Consider the following 12455-nt stretch of genomic DNA (forward strand, 5'->3'; position numbering starts at 1 on the left):
AGAGGAATGGTGTGAACTCATTCCATAAGGAAAAGTCAATCACAGCACAACTACAGTGTATTAGGCAAAAGGAGTTTTGGAATAGGTGCCTGCAGGAGGGTGCTACTTTTTGTGAGTCATGGCTGATGGCAATTGGACTTTGATGAGAAAGTTACCAGTCTTTGTAGGGGAAGGGGCAAATTAGGCATGTGAATGCTTCCTGGGCAGGGCATACACAGTGTATAGTACTGCAGCTGGCAGGTCTGAGGTTTAAAGGTCCGGGGTGGGGGTTGTGGAGGTTGGGGGGGGGAATTAATTGCACCGGGGGAAGAGGAGCACTGCTGGTTCCTAATTACAGGGGATAGGGAAGTCTACAGGTTGGTGGAAGTGGGTCATGGCCCCCTTGACTGTATAAAACATGGTAAGGGAAACCCTATAAAGGTGATTTGCTCCAGGACCCGTCCCCCCTTGGTACAGTCTTGCCTACTCCCCAGTCAATTTCTAAAGATGTCACTGTCACCCTATCTGCTTCTCCTGAACCTCTTGGGAGCGGTCTCCATTAGCGTGTTCCTCTCCCTTCAAAAGCACCTGACTCGAACTGGGAACTGAGTGAAGTGTGTGCGCAGGGCAGAAGTATGCATTGCTCTATTGCTCTTGTTTACAAACTTGACTTAGGCTTGACCTCCCTTTTTCCCCCATGTGTACCAAACTGAGCAGAGAGTCCTAATGACTGGCTTGTGCAAGAGGAGTGAAAGTACCACGTGGATTTCCTTTTGAGAAACACTTACTTTAATAATTCTTATTCACCCCTGCCCCACTACAGGGTCTGATCACATTTCTGTGTAAAGGGCGTGCCAAGCATGCAGCAGGTCTGAGGCCATATTGGACCAAATCATCCGCTGCCGCATCTCCACGGAAGTCAGCGGAATTATGCCCCTGGGGAACATGGCCCTTTTTATTCCAAGCATTCTTGTCCAAGCTGAGGAATTTCTTCTCCAGCTGGAAATTTCAGCGGAAACCTTGTGAGAGTCCCATGGTTCTGATCAAAGGAAATCATCTACCAAAGCACAAATAGCAATTTCTTAAAACAATAGCCCTATAATGGTCGGAAAGAAAGTTTTCTGGGGAAACACCTAGCAGGTGGTCTGTGCAATCCTGACTCTAAGTTGCTAGGAAGCAGCAAAGTGACCCTGCCTTCCCGCTCCCTTCGCACGTAGCCTTGGGTATCATCCAAAGGAAACAACACTGCTTGGAAAGACCTTCCGTAGAGTGTTTCTGGTACTGTCAGATGCTGCACCACAGCAGAGCTCTTCTACATCACACACTAAAGCCTGTCTCATTTATTTTCAGACAATGTTGTGCTGGTGAGCGGTAGCAAATGGACAGCTTTGCAGTCTGAAGTCCTCTGTTGCCTCAGAGAACAGTCACAGCACAAACTGCAGCTTTGCATGTGTCCAGTGCACTGTACCTCAGTCCTGATCTGGAGGGACCACTGTGATGAAATGCATTCCTGCACTCAGCGGCGACTGGTGAGAAGAGGTTCGTGAGGAGGGCACTGGCCCCTCTCATCCTGGGGAAGGGCTGGAACAACCCCCTTCTACCCAAGCACCACCCTCTCCCTGTCCTTGCTCCACCTCCTCCCCATCCCTGCTGCTCCCCTGCCCAGCTCTTGCTCCAGGTCCAACCCTTCCTCTGGAGCAGTGCTGCTCTTGGGCCATGGAGCTCTGTGGGAGGGAAGGAACTGTCCCTGCACTCACCAGAAGTGATGCAGAGCTGACAGTGAGTGTGGGAGCTGGGGGAGTCATGTAACCCCCCATGCATCACCCCTGCATGCAGCTGTGTCCTAGCCACTGTTATAATAATTTTGGTAGACGGTATGCCTTGTGAGGTATCCTTTGAAAACTTGTAACTTGCTGATCAGTAATATCATGGTAAAAGGGGTGTTGTAGCATTATGTGTAAAGTTATACATTTCCACCTGCACAGTGTTAAACACTTACATTCAGACATTGTGCCAAACTGGTCAAACAGACCAGTCTTGAGCAAAGGAGCGTATACTCGTCCTAATCTGCAGTTAAGCAGTAACTAGCATCATCAAGTAAAAAGGAGGAAGGGAGAAAATGAAGAAAGTTCACAAAAGTGAAATAAAACGGCAGGGAACATCTTTCTTTCCACATGGACTCTTTGCCTCCTTTTTAGGTTTAGGTGGAGGTTAGATTGGAGTTTCCAAAGGGGAACTGAAATTATAAAAAGGGGGGGGGGCGACACCCTGATGGACTTCTCTCTTTCTCACTGTTCATCTCACCCTTTGCACCTGAGAAGAGAAAAGAAGTAGATTTAGGTTCTCCAACTCAATTTACCTTGAGGCCTGTACCAGTCCTCAAATCCTCTTGGTGGGTCAGCAGACACTCCTCTCTAGCAGGGCTCTTGGGAGAGGGTGATGCTCTTTGTGCACCCCGCCCCACATGTCCTCCCCCATCCCCCATCTGCATACACCTCCTCCCATGTGTGCCCCTGCACCACATGCCACTCCCAAGTCATTTAAAACCCACTGGGGTCCCCACCTGTTGCAGTGGCTTCCAACTGTTTGCTCCACGGCGCTGCTGGCATGTCCTCCTGGCTCCAGAGAGGTGTGAGCAGAGCCATCCTGTTCATAGGTGCAAGATGTGGGACTGTTGGCTCATTTTGTGAAACTGATTAGAGGCCGACTCTCCTCATTTGATCATAAGCCTCCTGATAATTGGGGCTTTTCTCTTTTTCCTGGAAAGCCCTAACCACCCTTTTAGAATTAAACCAGACCCGGGAATTTCACTGCCTGATGCCCCCCTGCACAGCTATCAACTCTGACTTAGGTTATCATCCCCTCACCTGTGCACCAGGGGACCTAGCTTGGGACCCCGCAGAAGGGAGCAGTGGTAGAAGCTCCCTTTAGACGCTGCAGCCTTGCATCTCTAGCAAAGGGGTCTGCTCGCTGTGCAATGCCTCAGTGGAGCAGAAGCCAGGGGAGTTACCACTGAGAGCTTTAGCCTAAAATAACAACTGGCAAGGGTGGGCATCCTCCGCACTGTGCCTGGCTTGTAATCAACAGGCGTTGGGTGTTGCTTTTGGTAGGAAACAATGTGGTTGTTTCAGAAGGGAGAAAAGTCTTTCAACAGCTGAAGATTATCGCTTCAACTCAGTGATAGTGACATGCATGTGTGTGTATGTACATGTGAGAGATTTCTCTGTGTGCGTGAGAGATTTCTGTGTACGTGTGTGTGAGAGAGATTTCTCTGTGCATGTGAGAGAGATTTCTGTGTACGTGTGTGTGAGGGAGATTTCTCTGTGTGTGCGTGTGAGAGAGAGAGAGAGAGATTTCTCTGTGCATGTGAGAGAGATTTCTGTGTACGTGTGTGTGTGAGAGAGAGATTTCTCTGTGCATGTGAGAGAGATTTCTGTGTACGTGTGTGTGAGATTTCTCTGTGTGAGAGAGATTTCTGTGTACGTGTGTGTGTGAGAGAGAGATTTCTCTGTGCGTGTGAGAGATTTCTGTGTACGTGTGTGTGTGAGAGAGAGATTTCTCTGTGCATGTGAGAGAGATTTCTGTGTACGTGTGTGTGAGGGAGATTTCTCTGTGTGCATGTGTGAGAGAGATTTCTCTGTGTGTGAGAGAGAGAGATTTCTCTGTGCGTGTGAGAGAGATTTCTGTGTACGTGTGTGTGAGATTTCTCTGTGTGAGAGAGATTTCTGTGTACGTGTGTGTGTGAGAGAGATTTCTCTGTGCATGTGAGAGAGATTTCTGTGTATGTGTGTGTGAGGGAGATTTCTCTGTGTGCGTGTGTGAGAGAGAGAGATTTCTCTGTGCGTGTGAGAGAGAGAGAGATTTCTCTGTGCGTGTGAGAGAGAGAGAGATTTCTGTGTACGTGTGTGTGTGAGAGAGAGAGACTTCTCTGTGCATGTGAGAGAGATTTCTGTGTATGTGTGTGTGAGGGAGATTTCTCTCTGTGTGTGTGTGAGAGAGAGAGAGAGAGATTTCTCTGTGTGTGTGAGAGAGAGAGAGATATTTCTCTGTGCATGTGAGAGAGATTTCTATGTACGTGTGTGTGTGAGAGAGAGATTTCTCTGTGCATGTGAGAGAGATTTCTGTGTACGTGTGTGTGAGGGAGATTTCTCTGTGTGTGTGTGTGTGTGAGAGAGAGAGATTTCTCTGTGTGTGTGTGAGAGAGAGATTTCTCTGTGCATGTGAGAGAGATTTCTGTGTACGTGTGTGTGTGAGAGAGAGAGATTTCTCTGCATGTGAGAGAGATTTCTGTGTACGTGTGTGTGAGGGAGATTTCTCTGTGTGTGTGTGTGAGAGAGAGGGGGAGATTTCTCTGTGTGTGTGTGTGAGAGAGAGAGATTTCTCTGTGCGTGTGAGAGAGAGAGAGATTTCTCTGTGCATGTGAGAGAGATTTCTGTGTACGTGTGTGTGTGAGAGAGATTTCTCTGTGCATGTGAGAGAGATTTCTGTGTATGTGTGTGTGAGGGAGATTTCTCTGTGTGCGTGTGTGAGAGAGAGATTTCTCTGTGCGTGTGAGAGAGAGAGATTTCTCTGTGCGTGTGAGAGATTTCTGTGTACGTGTGTGTGTGAGAGAGAGAGACTTCTCTGTGCATGTGAGAGAGATTTCTGTGTATGTGTGTGTGAGGGAGATTTCTCTGTGTGTGTGTGAGAGAGAGAGAGAGAGATTTCTCTGTGTGTGTGAGAGAGAGAGAGATATTTCTCTGTGCATGTGAGAGATATTTCTATGTACGTGTGTGTGTGAGAGAGAGATTTCTCTGTGCATGTGAGAGAGATTTCTCTGTGTGTGTGAGAGAGAGAGAGAGATTTCTCTGTGTGTGTGTGTGAGAGAGAGAGATTTCTCTGTGCATGTGAGAGATTTCTGTGTACGTGTGTGTGTCAGAGAGAGAGATTTCTCTGCATGTGAGAGAGATTTCTGTGTACGTGTGTGTGAGGGAGATTTCTCTGTGTGTGTGTGAGAGAGAGAGAGAGATTTCTCTGTGTGTGTGAGAGAGAGAGATTTCTCTGTGCGTGTGAGAGATTTCTGTGTATGTGTGTGAGAGATTTCTCTGTGTGAGAGAGATTTCTGTGTGTGTGTGTGTGAGAGGGAGAGAGAGAGATTTCTCTGTGCATGTGAGAGAGATTTCTGTGTACATGTGTGTGTGAGAGAGAGAGATTTCTCTGTGCATGTGAGAGAGATTTGTGTACGTGTGTGTGAGAGATTTCTCTGTGTGAGAGAGATTTCTCTGTGTGTGTGTGTGTGTGTGTGTGAGAGAGAGAGAGAGAGAGAGAGAGAGAGAGAGAGATTTCTCTGTGCATGTGAGAGAGAGATTTCTGTGTATGTGTGTGTGAGAGAGAGGGACAGAGGGATTTCTGTGTGTATGTGTCAGCAGAACGGGCAAGGGCCTGAAGGCTTTTTGTGAATGGCCCAGGTGGGAGCTACTTCAGCAAGGCATTGTAAGGCACACATGGTTGCAGGGCCAGGGTGACACTACCTCTCACTGTATTGCCCCCTAGAAGCTCACACCACCTGTGGGGACCTGTTGAATATGGCCTCCCTGCGCTTTCTCAGCCCCTCAGCACTAGCTGCAGATGTGGTTTCTCTGACTGAGATACTAGGAACTGGTCTGTGACTTCCCAGAATTTCACACACCGCTGGATTTTAACTCATGGCCTGTAGCATTGTGGGCTATTACTAATCCTGTGGTTCACAGCCAGTCCCACAAACCCAGGACAAACCATCCAGCAAACCAGAACCCAGTGAGAGAACACAGCAGAGTGAAGCAACCTGATTGGGGAAAACAAACTGCCTGCCTCCAGGCTGCATTTCAGGTTCTGGCTGCACCTTCCAAACGCACTTGCCAGGAGAGCTAGTTATTATTTTCATTGGTGTGGCAGTCATTGCCTGAGAGCCTGATCAAGCAGCAGGATTCCGTGGTGCTCCATGCTACATGTGAGCGCACACAGTAATCAACAGTGCCTGCCCCAAAGAGCTAACTAGGTTCACTACGAGATGACACGGCATGAGAGAAAGAATGGAGGAGGACAAGTAAAGTGAGCATGTTATTGTAAAACAAGAAATTTCCTTAGACGGCAGCCAGCTAGCCTGAGCAAACCATGAGGGGACAGTCAGACAGTGGTAGCCATGTTAGTCTGTATCTTCCCAAAACAAAAAGCAGTCTTGTTACACTTTAAAGACTAACAAAATGACGTATTGGGTGATGAGCTTTCATGGGGCAGAAGAAGTGGGTCTGTCCCATGACATCTCATCATCTAATAGATCATTTTGTTAGTCTTTAAAGTGCTGCAAGACAGCATTTTTGTTAGAGGACAGGCGCAGTTCCAGCATGTATACTTGATTGGACTGTGTCTGTGTTTCGTGGGGTCAGCAAACTAAAGCACTAACCTGGTGATATTACAAGAAAATATATTGACTAGAATCATATCTCTAACTGGATTAGGAGCTTGCTTGGCTGTACCTAGAGCTGGACCTGTCTCAGAAAATGCTGATGTGTACATAATAGAAGCTTTTAGGGCCACAGTGTGTCAGATTTGCTGGAGAAGGTTTTGTGAGTATGGAATTTCTGGTTAGAGACAGACCCAGCACAGAATAGCCTGGCAAAATTAGTAGCCTCTAATCTGTGTGTTGAATAAATTTTGCTATGTGCACTGAGGCATATGTGGATGTGCCACACCAGTAGAAACACATGCAGCTGACTCTGCGTTCTCTGGGCAGCGTTTGAGTCTCTCCTGGGCAGCCACACAAGCGCAGAGCATATAGGGAATGCTGGTTTGGGCTGTCAGGCAGTGTGGGTTTCCTATGTCCCAACTGAGTGCCCTCACAGCCATTCTTCAGTCTCTCTCTCTTTTTGCATTTGACATTTCAGTGGTTCTTGCTTTTGCTTCCCATCCAAATGGCAACAAATGATAAAACTACAACATTGGTTGGTTGGTTGGTTGGTTGGTTTTTTAACTGAATTCTTGCTTTCTGGCCAACTGTAGCAATACGCCCATTCTGATGTAATGGCCAATCTGTACTGTACACAGGACCTGAGTCATCTTTACTGGTTTCATGTGGGGTGGGCTTAGGGAGGTGTCATAAGAAAGAGCAACAGAAACAGTTTATCTGCTTTTCTCTGCAGCTGTGTAGATTATACAAGACCATAAAAGGATTTAAATGGAGGAGGTGAAAAGAATCTTACAAAGATCTAACAGAACACCAGCCAGCCCCCCCCCCCCCCCCCCCCCAGCTCACAGTGGTGCCCCCTCTGCTCCTCTTATTTGGCATGCTTGGGTAGATGAATTCTCCAACTTTTCTTCTGCTTCATATGTGAGGTTTCTAGCCTTTAAGAGAAAGTCACTGGTTTGCCCCATTGGCTTCACTGAGACCATTCCTGTTCATAATGTCACGTGTGAATTATTATTCATTCATATCATTGCAACATACGGCAAGGTAGGATCAGTGCTCTTATTGTGCTAGGTGCTGTACAAGCATATAAAGAGAGAAACTGAGTGCCTAGAAGAGCTTACAGTTTAAATGGATGAGACAGGTCAGGGGAATACAGGCACAATGCAATTTTCATGAAGTCATCCTATAACTTGTTGGGAGAGTCAATAATTAAACCCAGATCTCCTGGTACCCAAATCAGTGGTTTAACCACTAGATCCTATTACCTTGCCAACAGGCTCACTCGTGGCTCGAGACCATTGAAATAAGACTCTCAATGTCTAGAAATTTCTGACATAGAACTGTACAGAGCAACTACCTTCCACCTTGGGGCAGGCCTGTAGCTAGATATATTTAGGAAGAGATGGGTCCTGGCTCTCTGCCTCAACATAACAAAAGTAAAGAAGGTGACTAGCCAGGGGTAGTTACCCCCTGAATGGTTTGGTATGCTCCCTTCTGCCACTCAGTTACTACCCCATTCTAGTGGGTCCCTCCTGCTGCCTCTCTGGGTACTCTCCTGGGCACCAGAACACTTGCTCTAGGTTTGTCATCCATCTTTTCTGATGTTCCCGTGTAATTGGTTTAAAGCCATAGTGTCCAATACGTTTGCCACTCCCCACATGTGGCAAATAGGGCAATGCGTTGTGGTGAGTGCGGGGGTGGCCAGCTAGTGCCTCTGGAGCCGCATGCGGCTCTTGAAGCCTTTAAATGTGGCTCCTCCAAGAGCTGCACAGAGGGAGCACCATCCGCCCACTCCACGCACGCGCCCCATCACTTGGTGAGAGAGGCGCGTGGTGGCTCCAGCATCTCTGGTGAGTCACTGGCATTGAACTAGGATGGGAGGCTGGGGGTGCCTGGCTATGCGGGAGGGGTAGGGCATTTATTTAGATATTTCTTCATTTAGTAATATAATGTGGCAAATTTGGAAAGATGACAACCGCCAGTGTGGCAATCATTGACGTCCTATTGGACACCGCAGGTTTAGAGTAAGGATTGCATTTGCAAATGGGCTTTTTAAAAATGCCCCTGCTAGAGCATTTCTTTGGCAGTGCAGACAGGAGGGCCTTTTCTGCTGTCTGTCATGGGTGCGCGCTCGCACTTTTTCAGTGACATTGTTTAGAGGCACACGGAAAAGTTTGGCTTTAAATAGGAGCACAAAGGCAAGACTATTTTGGGGATAAGTGTTTGGGCTTTAACGCTTCATCCCAACTGGAGGGCTGATGCTGGGAGAGCGTTTATTGTAGCAATTATAAGCTTTACACTTGCAACCACAAGTGGATCTCCATTAGCAGACTCCCTGCCTGCATGGAACCTGACTAGAGTCATTCTGCATGTGCTGGGATTGGTCTCTGCAGATCCAATTACTGCCTGCAGCCCTTGATTTTGTTATTGGTGAATTGTTCAAGATGGCTGAGCTGTGAGCACAGAGCTGTGATTGGGAGTCTGTTCTCAAGTGGTAGGCTCTGCCTGCTGACTTGTTATTGGAGGGCTGCCTGTCAAACCTTGGACTGCAAGCTCTGCTTTATTAGTGCAGGGTGTTCAGGAATGCAGGTACCCACTGCCGGTTTGCCACTAGGTTGTTCTGAATGCACTGCCTGCATGTTCACACCCTCTGAAGCATCTGGCAGCAGCCGCTGTTAAGAGAGGATACTGGGTGAGACGGGTGATGCATAAAGACCATTCTTATGATTTATTGTGGCGGGGTTACTCATTGATAAACGATCCCTGTTGCCTTAGCAATGCAAGGGTATTGACACAGCCTGTTATTCAAGAGTCTCCAAGAATATTCAGAGGAGTTTCAGGGAAAAGGAGGTAGAGGCTGATGTGCTAGGGCAAGGGAGGCCAGTCACATCAGAATAGGGCAGGGGCTCTCAAACTGGGCGTCATGTCCAGTGTTCCCTCGAATTTGTTGTGCTATGTTAGATTTTGGTAAACTCAGAGAGCTGGTAGGTAAGGTCCTGTGGGGAAGCAAGACTAAGAGGAAAAACAACTGAAGAGAGTTGAGAACAACAACAAGTCCTGTGGCACCTTATAGACGAACAGATATTTTGGAGCATAAGCTTTCGTGGGCAAAGACCCACTTCGTCAGATGCATGAGAGTTGAAGATGCATGAAGGGATTTGGCAGTTTTTCAAAGGGATGTTATGAAGGGCCCAAAAGAAAGGTACACCACTACGTAGGAAAGATAGAAAGTATAGTAAAATACTGCCTGGCTTAGCCAGGAGATCTTGTATGATTTCACTATCAAAAAGGAGTCATATAAAAAGTGGAAATTAGGAGAAATTACAAAGGATGAGTATAACCAAACAATACACGTGCGCAGGGACAAGATTAGAAAGGTCAAGGCACAAAATGAGCTCAGACTAGCTTGAGACATGAAGGCTAACAAGAAGACATTATATAAATATATCAGAAGCAAGAGGAAGACCAAGGACAGGGTCAGTCCACTGCTCAGTGAGGAGGGAGAAACGATATCAGGAAACTAGGAAATGACTGAGGTGCTTAATGACTTCTTCGTTTCAGTCTTCACCAAGAGCTGTGATGCAGAAATGCCTAATGTGGTGAATGGTAGTGGGAAGGGGGTAGATTGAGAGGATAAAATAAAAAAAGAACAAGTTAAAAATTACTTTAAAAAATAAGATGTCTGCAAGTCACCAAGGCCTGATGAACTGCATCCTAGAATACTCAAGGAGCTGATAGAGGAGGTATCGGAATCTTTAGCTATCATCTTTGAAAGACCCTGGAAGTCTGGAGAGATTCTAGACGATTGGAAAAGGGCAACTATAGTACCCTTTTATAAAAAGGAGGAAAAAAAGAAGAATTCGGGAACTACAGACCAGTCAGTTTAACTTCTGTGCTGGGAAAGATAATGGAGCAAGTAATTAAGGAATTCATCTTCAAACATCTGGAAGAAAATAAGGTGATACGTAACAGCCAGCATGGATTTGTGAGGAACGAATCATGCCACACCAATCTGATAGCTTTCTTTGACAGGATAGCAAGTCTTGTGGATGAGGGAGAAGCAGTGGATGGCTACATCTACACTAGCCCAAAACTTCAAAATGGCCACGCAAATGGCCATTTCGAAGTTTACTAATGAAGTGCTGAAATACATATTCAGTGCCTCGTTAGCAAGCTGGCAGCCACGGCACTTTGAAATTGCTGCGGCTCCCCGCCACGCAGCTCATCCAAATGGGGCTCCTTTTTGAAAGGACCCTGGCAACTTTTAAATCTCCTTATTCCTAACAGCAGACAGGAATAAGGGGATTTCGAAGTTGCCGGAGTCCTTTTGAAAAGGAGCCCCGTCTGGACGAGCGCATGGTGGTGAGCTGCGGCACTTTCAAAGTGCCGCAGCTGCCAGCTTGCTAATGAGGCGCCCATCCGAGCCCAGTGCTGCTGGGGCCAGCGGTCCACCCAAGCCCTGCACTGCCTTGGCTTGCTGCCAACCCACTGGCCCAAGCCACTGCTTGAGCCCTGCACTGCACTGCTGGCGGCAAGCTGGCCCAAGCCGCCTGAGCCCCCACAAGGCACCCAGCCGAGCCCCTCCCCTCCCTTGAGCCAGGCACGCCCAGCCCCCCATCTAACCCCATCCTCCTCCTCTTCCCCCCCAACCCAGACTCACTCACCTTTGCAGGAGGCAGCTAGCTCCATGTGGGTCTTCAATGGCTGCCTGCTTTTTAGAGCGGCTGTGCCAGGCCACCCACGTGAAATGGCAGGGGCTGAGAGCCGAAAGCAAGGGCCGGCTCTTTTATGGAGTGGGGGGAATGATGGGGGGCTGGGTTGCCTTGCGCCCCCTCCAGAATTTCATCGTACCCTCCAGTTTGAGAATCCATGATCGAGACGATGTTTTGTCCTGCCGTGAGCCCAGGGGACTGGACTCGATGACCTCTCGAGGTCTCTTCCGGTTCTCGTGCTCTGTGAGTCTGTGTCCGTGTGCAGAATGACTTCCATTATGGGCACTGATCTGGAGGTGATGGGTCACATTGCCAAAGTTATTCTGCGCACAGACCGTGTGTGGCGGGGCTGGGGTCCGTGTTTCAAATGGTGGCTTGGCTGTAAATGGGGGCTCCAGGCAGTGGGGCTGACAGACACTGTGGACCCCGGGGCAATGAGGTGGGCGGCAGCTCCACACTCCTGGAAGGGCGAGAGCCTGGGGTGGAGGCCCAGAGGTCACAGCTGCTGCTGCCATTGCTGGCCCCTCCTGCTGGGGAACAGAAGAGGGTATGGGCTGGGTGTCTTTTTGGGTTGGGAATAGGGGAGTTGGAGTTCAGGCAGTGGCTCCGGGTTCGATGGGGATGGGCACAGGGTGCTCAGGCTTACCTGGGTGGCTCCTGTTCAGTGGCATTATGGGTACATCTCCACTTAACAGAAGTTCCACGCAGTGGTGGTCGACCTTCCGGGGTTCGATTTAGCGCACCGACTGAGGCTGTGCTGAAGTGACCCATCAGGGCTCCACTGTCGACCCTGACAGGGAAAGGGAAGCCGATGGGAGGCTTTGTCCCTAGCATGGCATTGCCACTGGTGCCTTCCTAGCTCAGTGCTGGACAGTCAGCAGTGGTCACTCCCCTGGCCCCAGCTGGGAAGGCAGTGCCTGCTGCCAAAAGCAGTGCAGGAAGCGAAGGGTGGAAGTGGAGGGCAAAGTCTGCTGTGCTATGGACAAGGTCTCTTTGTGCTGCCTCTGCTGCCCTCCCCCAGGGCTAAGCTGTAACCTTTTGAAAATAAGCCACTTTTCTGCTTCTAAAAATAGCTTAGTAAAATGTGTTAATCGAGTTAAAAGCAGTGAGAAAGGGAGTGTTTGTTTTAAACAACAGAGTTACAAGTTTAGCGTTTAAAAGTGTTGTATACACACAATATTTTTAATTTCTGGGAGCCCAAGTACAAACAATTTTAGAGCCATTGGTTTTTAAGGCCAACCCTATGTGCGTTGTTTGATAATTGTCATCCCAGGAGATGACTCAGCAGGGCAGGGCTTCTAGTTTCTTTCTCCAGCAAAAAAAACCCCAGCCTCCTTAAC

General features: G+C 48.3%; 1 protein-coding gene across 3 annotated transcripts in view; it reads left to right on the forward strand.

The window, feature by feature from the left end:
* The window catches only part of LOC142004182 (tumor necrosis factor receptor superfamily member 10A-like), a 68127-nt gene that overhangs the window by 30592 nt on the left and 25080 nt on the right, over positions 1 to 12455 (forward strand). For all 3 annotated transcript variants that reach the window (XM_074981663.1, XM_074981661.1, XM_074981662.1), the window contains one exon: positions 1330 to 1508. In XM_074981663.1, the coding sequence (XP_074837764.1) occupies positions 1428 to 1508 (81 nt within the window). In that variant the 5' untranslated portion in view covers positions 1330 to 1427. The remainder of the gene's footprint in view (positions 1 to 1329; positions 1509 to 12455) is intronic.

This window comes from Carettochelys insculpta, chromosome 31 (genome assembly GCF_033958435.1).
Source record: "Carettochelys insculpta isolate YL-2023 chromosome 31, ASM3395843v1, whole genome shotgun sequence".
In the NCBI taxonomy this organism is placed as follows: Eukaryota; Metazoa; Chordata; order Testudines; family Carettochelyidae; genus Carettochelys; species Carettochelys insculpta.